At 40.2% G+C, this 27,923-nt stretch overlaps 1 protein-coding gene across 1 annotated transcript in view; it reads right to left on the bottom strand.

Annotated features, from left to right (window-relative positions):
• The window catches only part of pth2ra (parathyroid hormone 2 receptor a), a 55,424-nt gene extending 29,136 nt beyond the window's left edge, over positions 1–26,288 (bottom strand). Inside the window, exons 1-7 of the mRNA XM_030111956.1 lie at positions 26,081–26,288; positions 19,892–19,997; positions 17,065–17,175; positions 15,935–16,059; positions 14,104–14,201; positions 5,649–5,832; positions 722–875 (exon numbers count right to left, since the gene is read on the bottom strand). Of these exons, the coding sequence (XP_029967816.1) occupies positions 722–875; positions 5,649–5,832; positions 14,104–14,201; positions 15,935–16,059; positions 17,065–17,175; positions 19,892–19,997; positions 26,081–26,146 (844 nt within the window). The 5' untranslated portion in view covers positions 26,147–26,288. The remainder of the gene's footprint in view (positions 1–721; positions 876–5,648; positions 5,833–14,103; positions 14,202–15,934; positions 16,060–17,064; positions 17,176–19,891; positions 19,998–26,080) is intronic.
• Positions 26,289–27,923: the final 1,635 nt, after the last annotated feature.

The following is a 27,923-nucleotide window of genomic DNA, read 5'->3' on the forward strand; positions in this document are numbered from 1 at the left end:
AAAAAAAAACTCTAAAATTTTTAATTGAACTGTGTCCCTGAATAATTTGTAGTAATTATACACCCAACTGTAAAACGGCAGTCCGAAAACTTTATTTTAATCTCCATCTTAGTTTCAGTACTTTGAGGATCCACCACTGCGCCACACATCACAAAAAAATGACAACTTCACTGATGCTATTCACGTTGCAGCCACCCAGTCATCCAGATAGAGATATATTCTGCTCAGTTTGATAATCCGTGAAAATAAATAGATATTATGTCATTTAATTTAACAGTTGCTTTGTGCATCCGTAACCTGAATTCTGTTTTTTTGTTTTGTTATGTTTGACTTTTTTCAGTCTTCATTACAGTGTATTCTTTACTCTACAGTGCTGGGAAATAAGATTCACACACACACAAAAAATAAATAAATAATCCAATGGCTTATTCTCTCCCCTAATGTGCTAATGTGGGGCTTCAGAGAATGGAAGAAAACATTCTGCTATCGGACAAAAAGTCTTTAATTTCCTTGAATGAATAGCTTACTCAATTTTTTTTTTTTTTATTTTTAGAGATAAACCACAACATTAATGCAAATTTAAGAACGAATCCCTCCATATTCATTCTGGATACAATTCATGGTGGGGACGGGACTTGGGGGTACTTTTGATGGAAGAAGAGCCCACAGACGACTATTAGGCTGAAGCAACAACGGAAAGAAAAGTGTTTCTCAAGCTTACCCCATCCGATGAGCGTGAAGCCCCAGAGGTATTTGGAATCGGAGCGGAAGGCCATGAAGATGAGGCAGTGGAGGTAGAGCCCCTCTACCAGGATCCAGTAGTAGTTGGTGGCCAGAAAATAGATGAATAGTAGCACTGTCACCTTGCAGCCAATCTGACGACAAAACATTTGCATCTTTATTGTTTCCTCCGAAGCTGCTCACATACGTGCCGTTTTGATGATCACTGCAGTATCTCACACAATCATTGCACTACATGAGAAAGTAAATAATCTTAGTGCAATTTACAGTTTATGTAATACATCTGGGCAGGAATAAGGAAAAAACACCACAGAGAGGCTTTAAATACAAAGATCCCATCGATAAAGACGCTACAGTTTACTGTAAATGAACAGTGGCTTCCCACTTCCTCACATTCACAAAGACGCTGAAATATTATATGTTGTGTGAAGCTGACTGTGTTGCGAGGAGGACAAAGAAAAATCCAATCATTCACACAGAGAATCCTCAAGTGCACCGTAAACAAGCTTCCTTCCTCTCTCCAGCTACAAGCAGTTCACACAAAACTGAGCTTTGACGCGCCGGTGTGGGATTTAGAACACAGAGCAGCTTTTCAAAAACAGAGATGTGAGCTGAGTTGAGCTGTGACGTGTGGGTAGTGTCACACAAGGACAGGGATTAAGATATGGGATTAAAATTTATATTAGAGTAGACCAAAGTAAGTCTCATTGTTTCAACGTAATGTTGGAATAAGACAAGTAGGAGTTAATGTCAAGGCTACTTTCCTGGAGACAACAAATTTAGCTCAGTGCTGAAACCATGAGTGTTCAGATCTTCAGAGTCGGCACAGAAACACAAAAGCAGTGCCACACATAAACCAGACTGCTTTCTGTCAGCATTCAAGCAGGTGGCGGCGTGGATTAAAGGCAACGTGGATTAAGGGCCAATGAAAGTCACAGATCAAACTGTGTGAAACAGACTTATGATTCCAGATAAAAGGCCTCTCAGAGCAATGTGGTGCCCGCTTCATGCATAATAAAGACAAGGAAACCCCCTGCTGGTCCAGCAGATGTTTATCATTGGATGTATTTTTGGTTCTACAGGTGCTATCAGCTCTTCAGCGACAAAACGGATCAAGGAAAACGTCATGGTGTGATCCAGGCATGACTGGATAATGACTGTATATTCAGAAAAAATGTCATATTTTATGCTTCAGTGTATGAAATACCATATCGACTTTCATAGAGAACATAAAAAGTTTAGGACACTGTTTTGGACCGGGTGTATCAATTCATAATTTTTTGTTCTCATAATGCTTATTATTAGCATTTATATTAGTTAGAACCCCATTGATGTCTTTCGAGAGAAAATAATGCCTCAAGGAAAATTTAAACCTCGGTAGAAAAACACTGCAACAGTCAAAGGAGAATATCAGTATGAAAAGTAAACAAATGATCAAGTTATGCAATGAATAGCTCTGCATAAGTGAAAATGTGTTGCACTGTGTGTATTCGTGGAAAGTGTCCAGTTCAACTTTGCAGCTTTCAGATTAATCACTACAGCAATTAGACTTGACTAATTCCTGCCCTGGCTCCATTAGGTGCAGTAATATTCAGTTTCTGTCAGACTGTTTAATAACGTAAAAGTCCATTTAATTGACCTCCTGAAATTTCATTCAGATTGTAATGAGATCTGCGTGTTGTCTTAATGGAATGGGCTGACGATCACAGCACAGCTTCAAATAATCTCCCTGAACCTTTGTGATAATTAACTATCACAGCTTGTGTTCTCATGTGACCTAAAAGTGTCAAATCCACTGAGAACATACTGTTTTTTTTTTCTTTGTGTCAAAACAAATCAACCACAAAGTACATCAGTAAATTTAATCTTGAGATCATTTGTGCGCAGCTATTTGGATTTTGTGTTTTTTGTAGTAATGGGATGACGGTGGTTGTACGTCAGCAGCGTTCCATCCATGGTGACGGCTGCCAAATCACACACTTGACTACACAATCTTGTTAACTCGGTTTCTTTTTATGGGTCGATCTTCTTCATTAGAGCACGCTGTCGCACTTCCTGTATTATACTTATTATCCAAACACAATGAGGAAATCATACAAGAGTACGAGGAGCAGGGAGAGCGACTCAGAATCACAAATGAATCATAACTGTTTCTCATTGCGTCATTATTCATAAGAAAATTATATACTGAGTTGTTTTTGCAGATCAAACTTCTTGAAGAATTAAATGGCTCATTAATAAACAGTCCCTCCCCTTATGCAGCTTTACAGAAAAGAAGTTAGTAAACACTTTATTTGATCCACAAGCGTTTTTCTAACTTTTGTCTCTCGCCTCATTCCTTTAATCGTTTGGATGAAATTAGAGGAGGCAAGAAACTTACTCCAAGCCTATTGCCTTAAAGCTGTTCCATCTTTTAATTTAGCACCTCAATCCCATGTGAGACAGAGAAAATTAGCTGTTGGCGACTTTTATCTGAAAAAAGTTCTGAAAGGGTAGTTATTTAATTTCACTGCACATCAACATCAAGAACGAGCGAACCACCCTCTGGAAAACAGAAATGGAGCAGACCATAAATTATATGTTTGGAAACAAGATGAGCAATCAACCCTTCTATTTAAATGTTCTTTTCAGACCTAACCACTGTTATCCGTTTCACTCTCTAAACCTGCACAATAAAACTCGCAGAAGCACTGGTGTACCTGGTCATGAGGGTTGAGAGCAGCATGTGTCTAACAGGATAATCATCAAACCTGCTCTCAAAACAAAACCAACACACATTAAATCACACACTTTCCACACAATCACACAATTTTGTTGAATTTTGGATGTCCCTACACAAGAACAATGATCAAAATCACTGAAAACACAGCTTTGTGAAGACGTTCTGACTCTGTCTCCATGTATACAGGGGAAAACACAAGTTCGCCATGACTACAAGTCAAGAGTTCTTCTTTACATGCATAAGGAGATGGAAAATAACAACAACGGTAGTGTGGAGTATCATGACTCCCAGTCCATAATCTCCAGGGACTTGATCATCTGCAACAACAATCCAACTTGGTCGTCTGCCCATACAATCGTCAGTGTTCTCACTGTCGGTGTTCTCTGTGAGCAAGTGTGTGTGGTTTCACTGCAAAAACAACCAGCACCACACAGTAATGGCCCAACATGAAAACTACATGGTTTTCAGTATTTGTGTCATCTACATGTAAACAGACATCATTTTCAAAACATTGTGTAAATGCAAAACTTTTCTTAAAAAAAAAAATGCAATAAGGATGTGTTTTCTCTTGAAACGTTATCATTTAAATGGGCCCTTAATTTGATGCAAGCTACACGCATTACTTCCCTTTCAGATTAGTTGTTCAGGTTCAGGTTGTTTAGGGATAAAGTGGTGAAAAAAAAAGTCATGCAGTGCCTGTTTATACTAAAGCAAAGAAAACATGCAGCTGTAACTGTCAGTTTGACATTGAGTTTGACATTTGTGATCTGGACCTGGAACCTGGATGAGGTTCTTAAAAAAATGGTTATGTAGCACAAATCTCTGTATAGATACAGCAGTAAAATGTAATAATACTGTACAGATTTATAAGCTCAAGAAGATAGATGAAGAAAAGAAAAAAAAAGCTAAATTCTCGAGAATCAAGGATGCTACGTCTACAAAGAGGAAGAGGAGTAGGATCAACTGCGCTTTCATTTATTGGACTGTTTGAGCAGCAGTGTCTGCGATGGTTGGGGCGGTGCGTCAGTGGCCAGCGCGTGTTTGATTTGTGCATCTGTGAAAGACTCGTTAATGCCGAACAACACGGGCAGCGATTCAGACGGCGCCCTTTTATTCAGCAGTGGCTGTTATTTTAGCGAGACAATGTCAGACCTCGTTATGCAAACAGTACAACAGCATGCCAAAAACAAACAGGGGGAAATGTGGGTGCTTAGCAGGCTGGCCTCCATTCAGATCCGCCTCCCGCTGAAAGCATTTGATGCCTGATGAAGCAAACTGTGGATCAGCTGTAGTTGGATTCTAAGCAGGGCTGATTTGGAAATCCAAAACATTAAAATATAAATAGATTTTTTTTTTTTTTTTTTTTAAATGGTGTTAAAAAAAGGGCCTGATGCCATTCAGTGATCCAACATAAACTTCAATGCAGATTTGAAATATGTGCATTCTGGCAATTTTTTGATAATGCACAATGTCCTTTCATGCACTTTTCTCAAGCTACTTTGTGGTGTTTGCAAAGTGGCATGAGTCATGCATGCCCTGGTAATCAAGAAAGTAAGAAGTTTGAGTGCAAAGCTTTAGAAATACTGCAGAATATTGGAAAAATCCAGCATATTGAGAATAAAACATCCCAGAGCTTTGACTCAGAACAAAATAACCCGCCATAAAGCAAGGTAAGAGCTGCAGTGAAAGGGTGGGGAAAAGATTCGATTACAGCAGGTACATTAGGAGTGTGACATGTTAGGACGTCAGCGTCCTCTTTTCAGTTTCAGCGAGGGATAAATGGAAGCTTCAGAGAGTCACGTTGAATGTTTTTTTTTTTCTCTGTCAAAAGTAATGTCCTTGGAAACAAGACATTTTGTACAGCTGAGACACCACTTGAATGTGAATTTACTTCAGTTTGTCAGACTGCTAACAGCATATCTATTTGCTGCTCTCACATGCAAACAAGTGTTAGTTCCCACTATGATGGATATCATCTTGAACAGCATTGGGCAATATTCTGATTTCTTGGTTTGCCTCATGGATACATGTTTGGTGTTGTACAACTCAAAGACTTTATACATCACCTACAACAATCAAATCAAATATCCATCAACCTTTTTTTATATTTTAGAACCGTCTGTTCATGTGATATAACATTTAGCAATTTTTTTAATTAACGGAAAGATGATCACAGGATACTCACATACTGAGACTTGTCCAGTGACGCTATGCTGACTGTTTTCAGGTTGTCCAGCAGGGCAGAATCGAGGTCCTGTAGTCCAGCACTGGAGTGGACGACTTTGTCCTTCACAAAGATGCTGACGGCCCGCAGCATGAAGGAAACAAAGAGGTGCATGTGGATGTAGTTTCTGGTGCAGTGAAGGCGCCTGTCAGGAAGACAAAGAGTAGTCGTAAATTCATTGAACAATTGGTGTTTCTGTTTCTGCTGTCACCGAAAAAGACCTTGATGAAAGTACAGTATGAAATCCGAAGTGTAGTCAAGGGAAAGCTAATATCTAACTTTACTGAACACCTTCCTAATAGATTGTGAGCATTTTCTCTCTAATCTTGGTGTGTTGGTTGAACAAACTCAGAAAAAGTGTAATTCTGTTTGACACCAAGAATGACGGCTGCTCTCTGGTGTCCGGGCGTTCAGAGGCAGGAGCTGGCCTTCACTCTGGGCCCAGACTGGCAGATCGGCTCTGAATCATTTGTCTGGCACGGGCTGGATCAAGACAGCGAGGAGTGCAAAACCACGGTGAAGGAGTGGAAAGTACACATGTTTATCTGTTGTCTGTCTCCCATCCTCACCTGCTGTCCATGTCCCTCCCTGTTCCCTCTGTCTCTCCTGTGTGCGTCGTCAGTTCCACCTATATATGTGTTTAAGTCGTAACACGAGCAATCTGAGTGATCTTACTAAATCAAGTCCTATGGATTCCATTTAAAAATTTTGTTGTGGAGGCTCTTTTATTTTTGAACATTAACAGGAAGTCCTTCAGCATTCAGCCAATTTTAAATTTGCCTCCACACCTGATGCTTTCTACTGTAAATATAAAGAGTAACATTAAAAAAAAAAAAAAAAGTAATTTGTCAATGCAGAAACTTGAGGCACAGATATATTATTTGACATATCTCTTAGTCAGGAACTAAAAACTTAAAAAAAACAAAAAAAAACAAAAAAAAACAAAACAGGGAGCAAATCCAAGGCTCGTCTCCAGACACTATTCAGTGGAAATTTCTAAAGAAAAAAGCATGACTTGTCAGCTTCATCCAAATATTCCCCTGTCAGCTTGAAGAGCTTTTTGCTCCAGTTTTGTGCAGCAGACTGTTTTGCATTTTCACCTTTTCCCCTACAGGAAGATGAGCTGATGATGAGCAGATGAATAGATCTGCCCACTTCGGCCACACAAGTGAACTGCTGATGCAGCATAAGTCTGTCCTGCAAAATAATTGGCTTATCGAGCACCACAACATCCAGATGGACTTCTGAGTTTTTCCACAATAGTGAGAGTTGTGTGGGACTTTGTAACCCCATCACTGTCTGCATGAAGCTCAGGCAGTGACACACTATTGCACCTGCACGCTTTCATAATATCAGCCAGCACAGCACTTCCACATCCACATCTGTCTTTATGAAAGTTAAAAGTTTTTTTTGCAATTCTCAACAGTGGTAGCTCAATGCATATCTTTCTGTACTTACAAGTGCAGATGATTTTCCTGCTTATCGTTCTCCAGGCTCCCATTCAGCGTTTTGCACAGTCATCTTATTCGGGGGTTGAAGGTGATGAAATTAATTTCCTGAAAGGTTTGTTTGCATCCCTGACTGAAGGTGTATTTCTATTATCCATCCATCCTTAAATTGACTTCCATGACTTAGTTAAGTACTGCAGAGAGCTAAAAGAGGCAGCTGTATGTGCGCTTGCCCAAATATAAATACAGTGGGGGCAATTTCCCAGAATGCCTTGTTTTTACTGATCTCACTGTCTACCTCATCACCCATCAGCTCAGCTCTGGAATGTGAAAACTGTTGATTGTGGTTTGCAAAGGTTAATGCACTGCTGCAATGTAAATTACACTTCATACAAGCCGTTTACAGTATCAGTGAACAAAGACGACAGAAACTGACACTAGTGAGAGCTGTGAGGGGTTAAGAACAAATCTGAATCAGAGACTTGTGAGCAGCTTCATCAAGTCAAACAGATGGCAAATGTAAGACTTGAAGATTTCCAATCCTACATCAGTGGTGCTTTGAAATGTTGGACGCTGTACTGTGAAATTTAAATAAGCAGCTTCTGTCAGGATGACACTACTGACACTTCAGTTACATGTCGTTGACTCAGCTGTCCATTTCTGTCAGTCACACCTGCAACCCACTGAAAATGTCTCCGTACTCAAATCAAGTCAGGAGACAGTTGGTTTTCAGCCTCTGCAGCCACCAAATGACCTTCACAGCACCAGTGACACAGTGTTGACTGTGATGAACTTCTCTCCTGGGGGAAACTGGAAGACTGTAAAGTAAAGGCTGCGTCGAGGTTAAAATGCTCATTTCACTGCAAGAACAATCATAGTTTGCTTCTGAAGTTGTATAGCCTTCAAGATGCTGCAACATTATCTGTTACTGGTATTAGTTTATAACAGGTATAAAGAAACCAGAAGAAATGTACAAGTTAATAAATGGCTTAACTTACTATATATGATGAACTGCCTGATAAAGAGTTAAAGGCATCATAGCTCTGAATGTGAGTGTGTGTTGTTGTGGTTGCAAAGAGAGACTCTTGGTCTGGTTTTCTTAGGAGCTTTTGGTGATTCTGTACGACAAGAAACTTCCAGGACTTCTGGTAAAAGTTAACCTCAGCTACATATGTGTAGAGCCACTGCTCTACAAGACAGCAAGCACTAATTGAGCTTAATGTTATAACCAGAAATCATCATGACTGGATGCAACTTCAATTCTTCACCTATTCAGCACTGATTAGAAGGAAAAGTCTCCTTGTATAAATAGTTAAAGCTCGGGTTGGCGATCTTGGAAAACTAGCATGTAGCACGAATGTAGCATCTGCCCAAGGCTCCGCCCAGCTCCCACCCCATTGGAGGAGCTCCGTTGGGAGCGGAGACGCAGAGGCGTTCCGCGCACGCGGTGCGCGCAGCGCTTCCGCATCCAGTGCGTTCCTGGCGTAACCTGTCCTCAGCGCTTCGTTTTTCTTTATTTGCACTATGCCAAGTATGGCGCACTCACCGGTAAGTAAAGCCCCAAACATTCTTCTCCGCCATTCTGCAACGACGCTCCGTCCTTCTACGCGCGCACTGAACCAGGGTCAGTGCACGCCATTGACATGTACGCGCAGGGGGCAGGTCGAACGGCGAAGGGATTTGATTGGTTTAAAAAAAAGGGGCCCGTCAAGACGATTGGTTGCTGTTTTTCCCGTTTTACTCCTGCTGTAGATAGCGGATATTTTCCAAACTACTTTAAACACACGCTATGAATTGCTTCCCATTGGGTCATAAAGATCATTTTAACCAGTATTTTAAAAAATATATCTCATTCAAATCGCCAACCCTAGCTTTAAATAGTTATTTTTTTAGATTTGAAGGAGATAACCCACAGCATATTTACAAAATCATCAAATACAAAATTTACAAAAGCAAATTTACAAAGAATCACTCCAAATTCATTCTGGACAAAATAAATGGCGGTGAAGGGGCTTTGGGGTCATTATGAATAGAAGAAGAACTCATTCATCTCGTTCTGCAATGCTCTGCTTTCTGGTATCCAAGAAAAACCTCCACCATGTGGCAAGGACCCAACCTGTGCTCTTTGTCCAACTACAGCAACTCTCAAACACAACTTGATTGGCTGTGAGGCAAGGTGTGGAATCTACCACTCACTTGTTACCCCTGACAGGAACCAATCCCATCTCAACACCACCTTCATCAGAGAAGGACAGAAAAAGCTCAACCATCCTTGATAGCTCGCCATGGGCCCAGACTTAAAGGAATACTCGGAAGATTTTGGACCCATGCCCTTTCCCTATCATTTACAAAGTGAGATAAGCTCATAAATACCTTTTTTGTGTCTGTGCGTCCAGTGGCTGGATCCCAGCTGTTAGCATCGTAGTTAGCTTAGCTCAATTGCTGGAGGTGAAGAGCAGACAGAGCCAGACTGACGAAAGTGGACAAAATACTCCTTTCAGTGGTCCAGGGGATGGCGATATATATATATACATACATATATATATACACATACACTACTGATGGTTTGTCACTGGATTTACAGTCTTCCCATAACCGAGACAAAGCTCCCACGCCACTCTCAACAAAAAGGCAAGACTCATGTGAATACCTTCTATTGGCACACAGGACAATTTTCCATCATGTCCCATGTTTATTGACGCCATTCATTTATTATGCGAATGCTAAAGGCAGCCACACAATAGTGATTTACATCTCTATTATTTATTTTTGATACGGAAATACAGTGGCAGGGGCTGGGAAGGTGGATGGGTATCCCCCTGTTTTTTTATTTTAACATCTACATAAAATTTGATTTCATGTGATTCTGCTCGTGATCTACAGTGTACCCTGCCTAGCTGGGATTTGCTCAAAGTCCAAAAAACCTACCATGAATGGAGGAATGGATGGATGGAATGTAGAATGAGCAACTGGAGGCAGAAATAAGCTTAAAATCAGTTCCTCATATTATTGCAGTTGTTATTCTCTTCATATGTGATTGTTCTGCACAATCCAAAAATGATACTAATAAAAAATTGCAGTTGTTGAAGGTTTTTCAAGACACTTTAGGGTTATTTTCACTGAAAAAAGGACTGTAGAACAGCACTGAGAAGACAAGAGGACCAGAAGGTTGCCCCTCCATACCCCATCAATTCAGACCTTGAATCTCTGCTTTAATTTGTGTGTGGGTGTGTGAGTGTGTGTGTGTGTGTGTGTGTGTGTGTGTGTGTGTGTGTGTGTGTGTGTGTGTGTGTGTGTGTGTGTGTGTGCTTTTTTTTTTCAATTCTCATGAAACATGAAAGCTGAGTCATTCTGGTCAAGTGGGCTATTGTATTACAAGAGCTCAAGGTGGTCAAGGACTCTCAAAGGGTATTTAAAATCCAGATAGAGACTCATTACAGTGACTTAAAAGCACCATAATTAGCCTGGAGATCAGAAACTCACTGGTGGTTTTCCAATGCTACAGATGGCTGACAATGATGGCTTCCTTGGGGATGAAAAGTGGCAACGCTTTTATCGGCATCAAAGCTTGGATTAATTAGATCTATTTGAGACAACGAGCTTGACGATCAACCTCCAAAGTGTGATTTAATTTGATGTGACCCTTTTGAATATGGTTATATACAAAATATACACAACCTGAGTCAGTTTGTGAAGCAATACATGAAACTAAATGAGTGAATCTTTCTGTGGCTTCTGGGTAAAATCAGTTCATACTCAAGGTTTTGACATTAACAACAAAACTGCTGTATTGAATTTCATCCCTGTACTCAAAATATGATGACAATTTGATGCTTGTGAGTATTTTTTTCTGTTAAGAAATTTTTCATTTTTGAATTTTTCTTACCAGCAACTTTCTTTTAATTACTTCTTAATTCTTAATATATTTGATAAGCACAGTGTAAATCTTCCTTCACTTCTACCAATAACGTTAATTATTTTATTTGTTAGGGTCGCTACTGTTGATCTAAACTCATAAATATTAAAACAAATATTCAGTCCAAACTGAACTGCAGATTTGGACTCAGCAGCAAAATATCAATATTTATGACCTTTAATTTCACTGATTCTTGTAATATCTGTCCATCTTACCCTCTGCAGGATCACAAATCACCAGAGCCAATCCCAGCCCAGTATGGGTGAGGGATCGACACACCTGAACAGGTCTGCAGCCCATTACAGGAAACACAAGCACACACACTCACACTCACACCTTGGGGCTATTTGGGATCACCAATTAACGTCCCATGCATGTTTCTGGGAGGAAACCTGAGTAACCGGAGGCAGCACATGGGGAAACATGCAATCTCCATATGCAAACGATTTGAAGCTGAACCTTCTTGCTGCGATTCTTGTATTCAGACATCAATATTCTGCCATATGAGATTTAAGGTAGATGTGCACACTGTGGCAGGATCTTCTTCGTTATCTGAATCCATAGTGGAGTTAATTATGGTTGTTTGTTTGCGCCACACGCAGGTAAACCGGGAGGCTCACATGCTGAGGTGCTTGTTGATTACATTAAACCACAGAAGCAGTCATTAACTGGCAGAAAGAAGAATACTGTGTGTTTTAATGTCATTTCCTAAATATAATCTGACATAATCGACTTTACCTGTCCTTGCAAGACATGTCTAGTATGTCGAGTATCATATTGCTATCAGGAACAGCTTCTTTAATTTCAAAATACTCACATTAAGAGACATTGTTAGATGTTTTACAGTTTAAATGATGCACAAAGCAAAAAAAAAAAAAAAAAACCCCAATGAATTACGAGTAAATATACAAAAACTCGAGGGCTGTTACAATTAGGGAAATGTTATACTTTAGAAAAACATCATTCTGAAAACCCATAAAAGGTTTTCTCTTTCAGTTTGCATGGTCAGAATCTGTCACAATATTCTATGTGGTGCTGAAGCAACACACAACAAAGAAGCTAATGTTAAAAAAAGCATAGGGACAATATATTACCAGGATGAGGAAAGTGAGGGGAATTCACATTGTTATAGCGACAATTTATGTATTTGTTTATGTAGTAGGCCCAGATAGGAAGCATTTTGGATTTCACTGGAGAAGGTGTTACGGCTCAGTTCTACACTCTCTACCACTTTTAATGCACAGGTTTGGTTTACTGTTTCTGCAAAGCATATTTTTGCGACTATAAGTGGTCTGGCGGGTCAATACTTAATTGACATATATATCCAAATTTAGCAGTAAATACCATCTAAGACCACTAGATGTCACTATATGACAACAGAATGCTCATTGGCAGCAAGAAAAATTATCGCCAATAAAAAGCTACACAGCAGAAGTCAAACAAAAAATATAAAATTTGCAAAAGAAAACCAGAAAAGGCAAAGTTAAAAGAGTTCAGAGTGGGGGAAACTTGTGAAAAACTGGACAAAAGCAAATTAATTATTATTATGATCATGAAAAAAAAGCTTGTGATTAACTTATCAATGGTGCAGTTACATCTGGGCAAGGAAAAATAACTGTGAAGGTGTGTTCACACCGCTGTTATTTATATGATTTCTTTTTTCTTCTTTTTCCATTTTCTAACAGATGCAATTTCTGACCAGATGATACTTCGCATCCAGGAAATACGATACTGATTCCTGTTGCGTTGCGATGTATTTGTTTTGATTCTTGCAAAATACATAGAACTAATAAATATCTGTCATGAGAGATAAAATAAGTCGTGTTGCACATCATTTGAGGAAATGAGGAAATCGTGAAACCCTTTCAGCCAAATGTGACTGCCTTGCGTAATTATCACATGTACATAACTTGCCACGAATGATGCTACAACTTTCTGTGTCCACATGAAATCAGAAATCATTACAATAGTATCGACTCCATGGAAACATTGACCTGCCTTATCATGCCCGACAGCTGAACCGCAGCGCTTCATCTGCTCCTTCTGAGGTTAATTATGTGATCGCACTGCTTCTTGTTTGGAATATCTTGCGGTTTCACCAGAGCACAGCAGCACTGCGGTTGTCCCTGACCGGTTCGAAGAGGTTCATTATCACAAATCAAATTCATGTGCGTGGAATAACATGTTGAGGAGTTTGTTTCTTCCCATGTGTGTAGTGCCTGTTTGGCATGGGTTTACAGTGTATTGGCTAACTTAATCAGGGTTCAGCCTTCCACAGCGTGTGGCCTGACTAAGTAACTAGTTGTTGGCAACTGGGAAGGATGGTGAGGCTAAAAGGAATACGATTATAATCACACTAGATTTCACCTCACACACTCAGGACTTATTACACAACAATGTTTCAAGTGCACTTGTTGCATTTCAGACAAGTTGCCTTTTCATATGTCACAAATATTGTTTTATCTTTACAGGAAAAATGTGCAAAATCAGACAGTTTTGAGTGTCCTGATTCTTCCCTTTGCTTTGTTCTAATTCATTTTAAGATGCTTGATGAGCAATGCCCACAATGCCTTTTGTGTTTTTGTGTTTCTTCTTTGCAAATTCAGATTTTCTGTTCACCACACACTTTCTTCACATTGTCTGAGACTGAATCATTATTTTCTGGGAATTTGTTTCATGCCATAGTATGGATAGAAGAAATGGCAGCGCAGTCAGGACACAGTTAGACATCTGAAAGACAATTAATGCATGTGATTGTCAGTTGTTTTCTATACCGGCCAGCAAAGCGCACATCATTAAGCACTGAAGATCCCCGAGTTGATGTTTATCAGCGGAGAAAGTGAAAATGCAGTCAGGTGAGTGAGCCAGCTCCTGCTGCTCTTCCACTCCTGGGGTGTTTTAGTGTTCTTTGGCTAATCGGATGTTGTGATTTACGCTGCAATTTCTCCACACACACACACACACACACACACACACACACACACACACACACACACACACACAAACACACACACAAACAATCATTTAAAGTATGAACAAAGTCCGCTCTCACCTAAAGTATCCAATGATGAGGATGGCCACCAGCAGCGAGCTGAAGGAAACGGCGTAGCCGACGGTGTACATGACCGAGAGCCGCTCAAAGAACTCCTGCTGTGAACACAAGGAGATAAATGTGCAATTCAGTGCACTTAGAAACTCACGGGAACACATCCAACAGGAAACAGGAGAGAAAACTAAAAAGCTCTGAACGATATTCAGAAAGGTTTCACTGAAAGAACAAAAGAAGCGAGAGGAGCTGTAAATCACCTGTGACACCTGAAGCTCTTCTAAACAAGAAAAGAGGAGTTTAAGCAACTGAAATTAAAAAGATGGCTTTAGCACTGGCCAATATGTCTTAATTTCACTCAGACCTGATCATTTGAAAGCATGTCTCCATCCTTTTCCAGTATTACCTCGTGCATTTGTTTTATGAGCAGCAGAAATAAAGAAACAAAAAAAGTTTCTTTGCTGTTTCTATTGACTCTAGTTTGACGCTTCAGTTGGCATCAGCTCCAAGAATCCAAGAATCTGGATAGGGTCCAAGCAATAGAGCAAATTCCAGCTGCTGGCGGCCTGCTGCGGTCGCCCTTCACCATCTCACCATGTGGAGAAACGCTTTGCTCGACGATGAGTCAGGATTTTGCGATGTTGGATCACAGGGTCAAGGTGTAGTGAAGGCAGCGTGATGAGACTGGATTCAATCAAACTACAGAGAGCTGTCGAGATAAGATTCTGTAAACTGTCACAATCCCCTATCTCCACAATCTTAGACTGTGCCCTATCTGCCAGGGTGGGCCTCACAGAGCGGGTTTATCTCAGACCACCTCCTGAGTTTTAGAGTGTAGAGGATGAAAGAGCCAGCAGCAATCCAACATCAACCCCAGAGAACACTTGTGTGATCAGCTGCTCGTGTCAGAGTGGGCATCACAGCCATGGTGGCTGGCTTGGAATCAGTCTGGCTGGAGAAATGGAGCCGACCCCACTGCACTGAGGAGTCACACTTGTTAAATGAATAAATTGAAGGGAAAACAAGACACACTGGCATTTGAACAAACTTCAGGGGCTCTGTGACGTGCAATAAGTTTCATGACTCCTTCAGTCACATTTAGAAATATATGAGGAATCTAAATTTACCAGCTTGAACCGACTTCTGTGTTTTTAATAACCAACCCTTCAGTTCTCTACAAACACGCAAGTGAAGAGCGTATGAGGCAAAAGAGAAATATTAACTGCTGCAGGTGTTTCCTGCTCCCTGTTTTATTCAGTTGCCATCACAAATCTATTGCAATCCTTCATGATGCCTCACATTCATGAACACCTACTGTATGTCACCTTTAAAAACCCTTGAAGTCACAAAAATATACATCTGTGCCTGCTTTTAATTACCCAGATACTTTTGAAGACAAATACAAGGTTAATTAAAAGCAGATAGGGTCAGGATGGAATATTTTTAAATGTCATTATCTTTTAACGAAGTGAGCCATAGATGTTTGAAGAGTTGAACAATCTCCAAACAAAAGTAATCGTCAATTTGATTTCAAGGTAGAAGAAAGGAAACAGAGGTTTAGCAAAAGGGTTAAGAGTGCAATCTTTGGGAATATATGAAGAACTTATAATCATAGGAATTGAAATGGGCCTGATAGAGGACGATTACCAGCAATGTTCTTTTAAGATTCCACACATGCCATTACAAAGACTCCTTCTTACACTTTTGATATGATTTTACTGATGTTTTATAACCTGCAACTACTGCTCCACAAGCCAAGAAATAATACCGTCAAGCTCCATTTGGATCTGAGTCAGAATGACATTTGAGGCAGACCGGCTGTGAATGAAATACTCACTCTTCCCTCCTCGTTGCCCAAGGGCTGCAGGAAGCTCACACACTCCGAGTAGTTGACCCACGTTTTGTTCCAGTGCTCCACGAACACCCAGGAACCGTTCACGTCACACTTCCTGTAAGCATGTCCTGTGAACCAACGCTTTCTGGTGAATTCCAACATTTAATTTCAACAATTATGAAGTAGAAAAGTTACAGCATGCAATGCCTGTACAAAGTATTCGTAGTCAGTATAATTTCGGTTGTATGACAAGAATTTGAGATATATGAGAAGAAAGAAAGATTGCATAGATATCCACCCCTTTAAGGTCATTAGTTCCACGACTGACTGCAATTTAAGCATCAAGGACACTGATCAGGACAGGTTATCTCCATTTCATTAATCTTTACACTGTTGGAATAAATGATCTTTTCCTCTGTTTAATTCAGTCAGTCAGTTTAAACGGGGTGAAAAAATTATAATTTTGCCCTCTATATTATAAATCCATTTACTGATATTAGCTCGGAAAAAATGTTTTACTTTGATATGAAAAAAAAACTTTTCTCAAAAAAAGTCAATTCGCCTTTAACGTGAAAACATCCAGAACTGTTTCTTTTTATCGACATTATAAAAGGTTGGAATGTGTGTCTAAGAGCAGCAATCTGAAGTTTACTTTATAAGAGCGTGGAGGAATCACAGCCTCAGGTATAAAATTACATTCACACAACTGACAGGGGGAGGCGGCTCTGCAAATTATCCATCTTACCAAGGACAAAGCCTTCCTGTGCACTTAGTGAAAGCATATACAAGCGATTGTGATCACTTCTGTGTAATTATACCTCTTGTCGGGATTAAACTAGCTTATACAAGCAGAGCTTGATTGATTTCTCCTTCATTCTTTCAGCTACACTTGTTAGGCGAGGCATGGAACACCCTCCTCATCCGACTCGTAAAAACCTCTCTCCACTGAAAACATGCTGTCATACAGAGAGCTCCTTCAAAAGCAGGTGAGACAACGTGAAAAACACTCGCATCGCTACGTGTCGACAGCAAAGACGGTCCCATTCTGAGCCTGCAATTTGGGTTCCTTGCCATTTTCTGCAGAGCGCTTTGCGATGTTGTGTCTGAAAAAGCTGTTAGGGATGACAGTTAACCTCTGTGATTGAAGTCGTAGATGTAAGACGGACAGGGAACCCTGGTCACCCGACCGGGGAGGCCCCGGGGCCAGCAGATGAGTCCGTCCCAGTCCGGAGGGCAGGCCTCATCTGCAGCGAGACGGAGAGGAAGTCAGCATGTTTCTTACTGATGCCTGGTTGGTCTTTACAAATTGAACAGGAATTACAATCTTCTGATTGTGGATGGGGAGCACACTGACCTCTGCTATCCATTAATGAAAGACATTTCACTCTTTGAATCTGGTTTCTGTGGGTGGCACACATGTAGAAGAACATTGTTTACTGTCACATCCTATCTGATCCTCCACGCAGCTTCTGCTGTGACGTGTGCGTATTTTGCACACGTTTATCTCAGCATCCCAGAGGCACTTGAAGTTTATGCTGCGGGACGAAGGCAGCTTGTAGCTTGTGACAGGCAATCAGTGGGTCCTACCATGCCTCGGCACAGTCTTAGATTACGCTCAGTGATAGCTGAAATCCTTTGCTGCACATTAGTCTTGAAACAAAGTGCAGTTTTATCACATTCTGTGGATTTTGATAAAAATCTGTGAATGTAAGCTTACATATCAGCACAAATCCTCATAAAGGGGAGAAACACAAGAGTCATCTTTAAATACTCTTTAATACAATAGATCCACGTCCAAACCAACAGATTAGAAACAGCCTGAGAAGCACTTTGACAGCCAGACACACGCCCCACTCTCTGTATTGCTGTCACGATTGACATTTCAGTTGTTTTTGTCATCAGTAAATAAAGTAATGTTCTCCAACAGCTGTTGCGCTTTAGCAGCCACTTCACTTCACATGCACTGTGAGTGGGCATGAAAGTCACATTTCATCCAGCAAAACGTAGGTCTGTCCTTTTTGTCCTGCATCACGCAAACACTTTCATGTGTTACAATGCAGAATGTGATGAAAAATCTGGAAACCTGCAAAGAGAACTCAGTCCGGACCAATAATCAGCAAGCTTTGCAAGAGGAGTCCAATCAATAGTTATCACAATGGAGTCCGGGGTCAGAAGCTCAACATTAGTCACCAGCGTTGAAAAGCACCAGGCTGCTCCTGTCTGACGAAGTCGTCACACTGTGAGACATTGATGAATATTGACGACAAACTAAGAATTTGTTTGAAAGGCCACCTGCTGTGCAACAAAAAGGAAGAATAAAGCAGAAAAGCAACAGGGAACAACCATTTCTCTGCATATATGTATGGATATACATGCCCCCCACTGAGAATCTTAATGTTTACCGCCCTCTTACAATATTGAGAGATCCCCATTGTTTCTAACACTGCAGCATGTTAAAGTCACAAGAACAGAGATATTTGTTTTCACAGCGGCAACATGATACCCTGGGTCAACTGTTGTTCCATCTGCTTCTAAAACCCCATTTACACGTTTCGAGCAAAAAACGCATTGTTTTTGTGTTTTCATATCAGAAACGTTTCGCATTTACACTTTATCCTTCTGAAAATGACATGCGTCCTCACAGAGAGTGTCGGAGCACTTTCCAAAAGTTGTGTTTCCAGTGGCTCCGAGCAGAGCTGTCGTGTAAACGGACACTCACCCACACACACCTGTTTGACTTGAAAACGTTGTTGCCTAAAGGAGCCACACTGCAGTGTTTCATAAAGGACAGCCAGACTTGACATTTTGTTCTTGCCACCACAGAAACGGAAACACATTTCTCTGTTTATGCAGATGAGGTATCTACCATAGTTTATCCATATTCAGCAAGACTATAGAATTGTAATTTCCTACAATATATTAACCTTCTCGCTCCAGTGCTTTGCAATAAATTCTGTTCTGTAACACAACAAACCTCTTCAGAGGATCAGAAGTGTGTTTGGCTCAGATCAGCTCTTTCTGTGACCTGCCAACAGCGACAATTTTACCAATTTTAGGTGTAATAAAGTCAATAACATGCAAAGAGTGTCAAAACATTTTAGCATTATTTCATTAGTTATTCCACTATTAAGGCAGCTTTAAAAAAAAAAAATCAAAAACATTTGGAAATGTAACAGTTAATATCAGTAATGTAATAATATATAAACAAGTCTGCGTTTCTTGAGGCTACTGCAGCTTAAGTGTCGTTTGTTTTGTCAGTTCTATTCATTCATTGAGAATAAATACTATACAACTCTCTCGAGTATGGTCAGAAATGTGTTTTTCTATTTTATTGCATTATTGAAAAATTCTTTCATTATTGGTTTTATTACATAAATTCTATTATGGTAAAATTCTCAATTATTACACTAAGGGCAGGTATCACATTGTTGACCATTATTATTATGTTACAGCAGGGTGAATGTGACCCGTGTGTGTTTGATTAATGAGGATTCATGTTATTATAGAGAACATATTTTCTATCACTCTTGTTGTCCTTAAGTGTTTGTAACTGTGACTCATAGGTTTTCAAGGTCTCCGTGCCTCCTCTTTGCCAGGGTTAGTAAATACCATTTACTGTAAAGGTTTATAAGCATGAAAAGCTTTTTCAAAAGGGGATACAATAACCGATAAATTCAAGCTGCCCAAGAAAATGCCAAAGTTCAAAAAAGCGGAACTTCTGACAGCATACTGCAGAATTGTAGCTGAAAATTAAAAGACCTTCAGAATTTTTGCTGCACAAACAAGTTTCTTAAAATAGTTTGGATACCGTTCTGCAGCGCTTTGTGAGAAGAAAATTTATTGAAGCTTCCCCTGGAGTGCAGCGTTTGAAGTGTCGCTGATTTGAACATTGGTCCCAGAGTGCAGCGCCGAGTGTGTCCTTTAAAGAGAGGGACGACTCTCTGTGCGTCTGTTGTGTACCTGTGGTCCCGGGGTCCGTGTTGGAAAGGTTCTGGTAGCACCGCATTTTGATTTCATACAGGATGTACATCTGCTCCTGTGCAGAGAGAGGATCATCAAACTCCATCTGTGGAGCACAACAAACACAATCAGATCTGTGACCCCTGCGTCTGATGAATCAACCGGGGTCTGAAATTTCTGTCACATTTGGCACCTCTTCCTGTTTTCCCATCTGCTCGGAGCCAGCCAGACAGGCTGTGAATAAATGAACCCGTGACTGAAAAAAATTAAGTGATAAACTGCCACTTTTTGAAGCTCCTGCTGGAGAAATGTCTGTATGTTGAGTTCTGTGTTTATTATATGTGCATACATTTTCAACTCATACTGTACATGATTGCTTCCATTTCCATATGAGACAGTTCAGACCCATGGGTGGAATGTCACCTGCTACTTTCACCCATCAATCTCCTGTACTGCTTTAACTAAAAGTCACAGGACACCTGAGGCGATTCCAGTGAACCTGAGAACAAAGAAAGATTTTTTTCTTATTGTGGTAATTCCGGGAACACAAAGGAGTACTGGGGCTCAAACAAAATGGGTAAAACAGGTTCGTTTTCCCCTACTGAAGATGGATGGTTGAACATTAACCGTCAAGCTCAACCCAACTCCTCCACCCCTGCGTGCCGCCATCATTTAGTTTACAGACATATATGAAGCGCCCACTGAGGCAGATAGTGCCGGATAAACCAGATGGCGGAACTGAGAAAATCCAGTCAGTGGCAGTGATCCTGTCTCAGTTTAATGAATCTACTTATAGTTTGACATCAGATTACATTTGGGTCTCATGCAGCTGGTGTTTCACACAAAATAATAAACCAAAGAACTTGTATTTCACAGAAGCAAACAAAAATAATTCAAAGTATTTGAACAAAACAAGAACTTTGCAGCAATAGAAACATTATTGTTAATAAAATTGTACTTTAATGTTGTAACTACAGTGATTTTTCACATAGGATCAACAGAAATAAAAAGGCGTCGCCCAAAGAAAACAGAGAAAAGTTGTAATGAGCTGAGGGTGCGCTCACTTCATCGTGTTCATTTAGTGTCGATTTAAAATTCTGATTTGTATTTAACTGATGCTTTAATTGCTTTTCACATGGAGATCTGGCACAGCGCCTGATGAAATTATGAGTTGATAAGGACTTTTTGACATTTCACCAGCAGGGAAAACCGGCGTTTCATTTGCATATCTAATGAATCATAAATAATAAAAGCTCATAAGATACTGGTGTGTTGAAAGAATATATAATGCACTGTTGATTTTTAAACCTCCTCAGAAGAACAGACACATGAGACAGAGAGAAAGGAGGGTTTTTTTTAATCTATTTTTCTCTCAGCTTGCCCAAACATAATGTGAGCGAAAGCCCACAAACAGACTTTGAAGAGTTCAGAGAGTGCCTGTTTCTCTTGGTGACAGAGGCGCAGTGTAATAATCTACATGCAGCAGCTCTTGAAAATCAGGACATTTTGTAATTTTACAGTCTGGAAACTTCAGTCCTGTGTGTGATATGCAGGCAAATTTGTAGATTCATGAACATTTTTACATCGCCTTGTACTGAAAAGTGAGCGGCTCTCAGTCAACTGATCCAGCATTCACAGGACGGCTCATCCCCAATGAGAACATGGAGAGCGACCATGAAAATGAACAGCAGTTTTCAAGTGTTGAATGTGAAGCAGATCAGGAGGAGCTGAATGAGACCACAATCAGGAGTTTTTTAACCAGTGTCAAGGCTGCACATGTGAAATTGGTCCTGCAGGAGCAAATTCTGAATACGTTTTTCCGCATCAATAATTGAAATATCAAATGAAGAAAATGAAACCTTGGTGCAAAAACACAGTTGATTGCATTCTGGTCCGCAGCATATTTCTAAAAATGTCCAAAAACATGCACTGTGTGTCTTTGAGCAAGACCCTCAGCGCCGCCGGGGCACCACGCTCTGTGGCTGCCTACCAACTACTCAATTCAGGGAAGAAATGTAACCTCTAGGGACTAATAAGGAAGAAAAATAAAATTAAATAAATAATGAAAGAATTTTCTTCCCTTGTGACTCTAGGTGTCTTTGTTCCTTGATGCTGGAATTGATTTTTGGTTCTGTATATTTACATATTTAAATGATTAGAGGGTTTTTTCCAGACTCGGTTGGCGTTCGCGCCGTTCTTTTACATAAATTGCTAGCTGAAGCAGACTTTGCTGTATGTGCAGCTGTCATGCCATCTTTAATTCTTTGAAGACACCAGTAATCCAGTTTACAACAGAAAGTCCAAATCTGTAAGGTTTTTCATGTGTATTAGGGAACAATATCTTCATACAGTCTGAGGCCCACTTTACACAACAATCGGCGTATTTTCAGTTCAGAAGAGTAACAGACGCTGAAAATGGAGTCTTCTTCAAAATGGGGCCACTAGTAGGTGCTGTGTTTATGTAATATAAATATGCATTGAAAACAATAGACATATCGAAGCACCTTTGGACTGTTTTTCTTCAATGTCGACCCACTCAGCATCTGTAGTATGAAAGAAATTTCTCCACATGTGATCCAGATGATGGTGGAGTAAATACACTCTGATAGAAGGAGAAGTGCTGTGAAATTTTTAATCCGAACAACAGAAACAGCACCTTCATTCCTCCATTTTGATTATCGAACATCTTGCACTTGCACAGAATTGTATTTCAATCGTAGTTAAGAGCATTTTAGAAAAGTTCAGTTTTCCCTCTTTTTCTGAAAGTTCCCTTTTCAGTGACTCTGAGAACTGCTGTCCTCTACGAGCGCCCATTTTCATTAGAAAATATGTAAATGTTACCTTTTTAAACAAGGAGCTATTTTCATAGACGACTCGGTGAAGGTTGTTTTGAAGTTCTGTAAATTCTCCGATGCTTTGGTTTGAGAGCAGCGTGCTTTCTCAACATGAAGGGAGGCAGTCGAAGCTCCAAAGGCATGTTTCCACCCTTTTGAATGTTTTATCTCTGGGCCACTTCACACACTGAGTTTCATTTTATATATTACACAATATAACAATTCATCCACAGTGGGGCCATCCAACGACAATTCCCTCTTTTCATTAGGAAAACAAATTAATTCAACCACCTGATCTATATATTGACCCACTGTAGGTGGACATGGTGAAGAGTTTGCTTAAAACGTCATCATTAGGTGTATTGTTCAAAGCCAGTTACATTTATCATTATAATCTTTGGTGAGAGGAATACTTGGAGCAAAACAAGATTCTTGCTCACGTGAATTAAAGATATTGGAGAGTCTACTGATGATCTGCTGAAAGCTAATAGATTCTGGAATATTTAGAAGCATTCATTTTAACAAAGATGATTCAAGTTTAATTTAATGAACACACAGTTTTCAGTTACTATATTTTCAAATGTCTTATGTTTTCACTTAAATTGTGAAAGGGTAAATGTGATTGACGTCTCTTTCTGTCAGCCTTGTGATGGACTGACACCCTGTTCAGGATGTGCTTGTTGCCCCAGTCTCTCCCAGGATGGGAACCTGCCCCTCTTGCTACCCTGAGTTAGTTGGATGAATGAATGAACCTGCAGAGCAGACCTGTGCTGTATGCACATCGACTCTGGATCAATCTTCCTCACAGAGCAAAGTTGGCTCATCTCTTTTGTTCCCTTGACATTATTCCAGGATATCTTCATCCAAAGACTCAGACTTGAGGAGGCCTACCATGGATAACACATCTGTTAAATTAACAAACAAGTTAGAGCCTCTTTTTAGCTTCTTGCTGTTGCCTTGACCTTTGTTTGAACTGAGCTGCGCATTCTTCGTTGTGCCTTCAGGGGACATTTTGATCAAATGCTCAGTCAAATTCACATGAAATCCAACCCACCTCAAAAATGTATATTTGTACATCTTATTTGTGTACAAATCTTGCTTCGTGAATTGAAATTAGCGTTTGATTATAATTATAATTATGATAATGACTGAGATGTTTTGACAAAGTTTCAAATACATTTGTTCTGTTAAGGCTTCTGGGCAAGACAAATATATACACAGAGGGAAGTCTTTCCAGCAGGCATTTATTTGCTCTCTCTCTCTCTCTCTATATATATATATATTTTTTTTTTTCTCCCTGCTGCATGTCACATTGCCCCATCCTCAAAAATCAAAGAAAAAAAATGTGCTCTGCATGGCTTCCGTTGATACGCCCGCTTTCCTTCCCTTTTCCCTCGGCATTTGAAGCAAGAACAAAGTACCAGCTGGATTAAGTGGCAGGCGGCAAATACTACAGGGTTTGCATGTGAGATTAGCATGTTTATGTAACATGGAAATGCAGAGACAGATGATTTGTCACAATTCTCAAACTTTCAGCGGTTCTTTGTTGTTGAAATCAAATCATTTCATAATGTGCACAGCGTGAGTCTGAGAATACAGTCACATCAGATTTAGGCTCATGTCGTTTTTGTTCCTGCTCTCTCTCTCTCTCTCTCTCTCTCTCTCTCTCTCTCTCTCTCTCTCTCTCTCTCTCTCTCTCTCTCTCTCTCTCTCTCTCTCTTACACACACACATATATATGCAGATGCAACACATCTGCAGGCAGCACTTTCAAAGGTTTTGCGGAGTTGTGATTGTGATCATGTACGTTTCATCTCCATGTGTTCAGAAATCAATCCATAGCATGTCTGTAACAGATACCAAGACTCTAATGCAGCTTCACAAAGCTACTCATGCAAAGCATAAGAATCAGACAGACCAGATATCAAGGTCACAGTCAGGAATAAGCAGAACAAGGATAAGAAGAAAGAGAATTAGTGAAATCTGTTTATCACTTGAAACTGTACATCTGTTTCCTATACTGTAAATGGTTTCCCCGACAAGGAAATGCCAATTACTTCCTTTAATGCCACCAATCATTTTCATACATGCACATGACTTATTCCTCTCCAGTTTCATCACAGTGTAGGAAGAATCTGTTTTCACTTCAAATAACTGTGCTGAAACTTAATATGAACATTTTTATATTCGATATATTGTGGTTAAAACTACTCTGCTGGTTGAAATGGATTTTCCCCAAATTGCCATTGATTCTCCGTTAAAGAACAAAAAGAAAAAAAAAAAACCTTAACAAATGGGAAGTGATGCTTTTCTGAGGAAATTCACTAAACTCCGAATAAGTTTTTTTTTTTTTTTTTTACAAGCATTTTTAATCAGCTTAGATTTGAATGTTTCAGGCTTTATAAAAGAAAACAATGACAACAACACTCGACCTGTCAACATGTCAGAGTCCTTTGCTCATGTGTGTTACGGAAGGCAGCCTCGCTTTATATTGTTTCCATTATTTTCCTGATCGCTGTCCGGAGGCGCTGTCCACGGTGCTGAAAAAGCTGCCAGATAATCCCCCTCTCTTTTCAATCTGATCAAAACTGAATTCAAGCTTTGGCTTGACTCCAGATATCCCAGTGTTTGCAGTTCAATGACTAATATTACAGCATGTCTGGTGACTCACTGAGCGGAGAAAATCCGCTCAGGCAACTTTCCTCTGGCGCTTTTTCTGCAGCCCTTCACTTTTTCTCACAGCTCCTGCTGAAAAGTAAGTCTTCAGAAATCAGCAAAAACAGGTGAGCTCGTTTCTTCAAATGAGCTGCCAAAATGTAGTGAAATATCACTGAAAATGAAGATACTATGCAGACACAACAGAGGTGAGACGGTTCAGAAAGGAGGCAGACACTGATGGATATTGACATAAATACAAACACGTCCGGATCAAGCTGCGCCTGTTTGTGTAGTCTTAGCAGTTTGGCTCTGCCATCAAACCTGCAATCGATGAAGAACACAATGCTGGCAAGGCGCCAACAAATTAGCTCCTAGAAAGATGGGGACACAGTGTGCATGTAGCTGTGAGTGTGTTGTCTCAGAGGAGAATATTTTCCGAGTTAAAATCTATCACAGTGTTTGTTTTTTTTATTTGCTCCTGATATTCTGATATTTGTTGTTATTTTTTTCTGACTTCAGTGTAACCACAGACTGAGTGCGCACCAAACCTGCTTAAAAGTGGCGTGTCTTAGAGTTTAAATGTTCTCTCTTTGAAAAGGTGAAGGACATATTTTTCTTCTACTTAAAAAACATTATTGCGCACAGATAACCAGATGTCGTCCGCTCCACGCTCCGAGCGGTGCGTAAATCTATCTTACCTGTGAGAAAACCGAAGTCCAACACAGCAAAAAGTTGAAGATTAATATTCCTGAGGGCAAGCTCATAGTTCTTAATCCTGCTCAACACCCAGTCAGATGTTTCCTTTGAATCTCCGGCGTTGCGAGCGCATCATTGGAAAGTTTTACCGCAAGTTGCGGTCCGAAACTGAGCCGTCCATTCCTGCACAGCTGAAAAGACCCGAAATACAATCCAGATCCCCATCCAGATGCTCCTGTAGAGATTCCAGAGGGTGTTTCCCTGTGAGAAAACCCTTGAGAGGGAGCGGAGTGAGTCTGCTGCCTCTGTGGAGGTGGAGAGACTCCCGGACGCGGCGCTGCGCTGCAGGTTCCCCTTAAAGTGCGCAATAGCGCAGGGAAAATACTACATCTGAGGGAGGGAGAGGGGGGGAAAGAAAGGGGCAATGGGCTTCACTAAGTTCCCCCACTGCAATAAGACAATATATTTGTTAAGGATCCCCCTCCTTTTTTTTTTTTTTGCCGCGTGGCGCACGCCCTCCCAGGGGTGGATTTAGTATCCAGGCGACCCTGCAAGTGCCTCAGAGGCAGATTTGCATTAATTCATGAGCATTAAGGAGGGTGGTGAACAACAGCAGAAGGGCAGCGCTGCTGTGTAAACCTGTTTAGTTTCGTTTTTCTTTTTTTTAATTGATTTTTTTTTTTTGTTGCATAGCTACTTTTGTACACTGTAAAACCTGACTTAGGTCACACCAAGTCCAAAAGAAATTAACGTGCAATGTCAAAAGAAATTAATAATATCAGCCATAATTTCGTGTCACATTAGTTGTGCAAGTCACTCTTGCATGCAAAAACTGGAGCGTTCAATGTGACATTGTGTTTATTCCTGTAAATGATAAAGCTCGGGGAGATTTATGTGCAAAATAAATAAATAAATAAATAAATACTATACCAATCTCTAAACTGTCCTTGCTGTTTTTGTGTAGTGCTATGCTCTCACATCACAGTCAGAATATCCCTGGTTTGAGTCCAGGACAGGCTGACAGACTTTCTCTGCGTGCAGTTTGCATGCTGTGTGATGGACTTTTACCAACATGAGTTTTTCTCATCGAAACAGTGGCAGAAAACAGTGGCTTTCAATTTCCACACTGGCGCAGTACAACAAACATAACTTAAGAGATGTGTAAGCTATCTGACTTTGTCATGATAAAAGTTTAGATCATTCTGGGACAGAGGGGGCTGCAGCTGAAAATAAATCTACAGATGAGAGCGCCCACTATGAATGTCCATTCGTTACCATTTCAATGGTCATGTGAAAACATGGTAGCTGGTATGAATTTTAAACACAAACGGTATAGAAGCTCTGCAATTTGTTGTCTTGACAATTCAGAAGAGCATCAGACAGAAAATACCTCTAAAACTGAGGAATAATTTCAGAAAGAGTTTGTTTCTGAACAACATAACAGCACAGCATAGACTTGTAGACAAGTCGATCTTGACCTTGAAGTTGGATTCTGCACCGGAAGCCTTCTGCACATCTTGTTGTGCAACATGATTCAAGTTCAAACCGTGTAATGCAAAAAAAAAAAATCCACATGTGACCCATCTTCTCCTGGCCAGCGCTCCTTTGATGAGCATGGATGGATGAATGCAAAGGCAAAGTTAAAAAAAAAAAAAAAAAAAAAAAGGTGTTCTGTGATCAAATGATTCAAATTTTAAAGAGGAGATCGGGCATCTCACTTGTTTTTATATATCTGCGCAGAGTTCAAAAGCCAGCATCTCTAATGTAAGAGGTTGCATTATTGCCCCGTGGTGTGTGCAGCTTCCACCTCTGGAGAGGCTTTGTCAGTGCTGAAAACTAAAAGAG

The sequence above is a fragment of the Salarias fasciatus genome, chromosome 16 (assembly GCF_902148845.1).
Source record: "Salarias fasciatus chromosome 16, fSalaFa1.1, whole genome shotgun sequence".
In the NCBI taxonomy this organism is placed as follows: Eukaryota; Metazoa; Chordata; class Actinopteri; order Blenniiformes; family Blenniidae; genus Salarias; species Salarias fasciatus.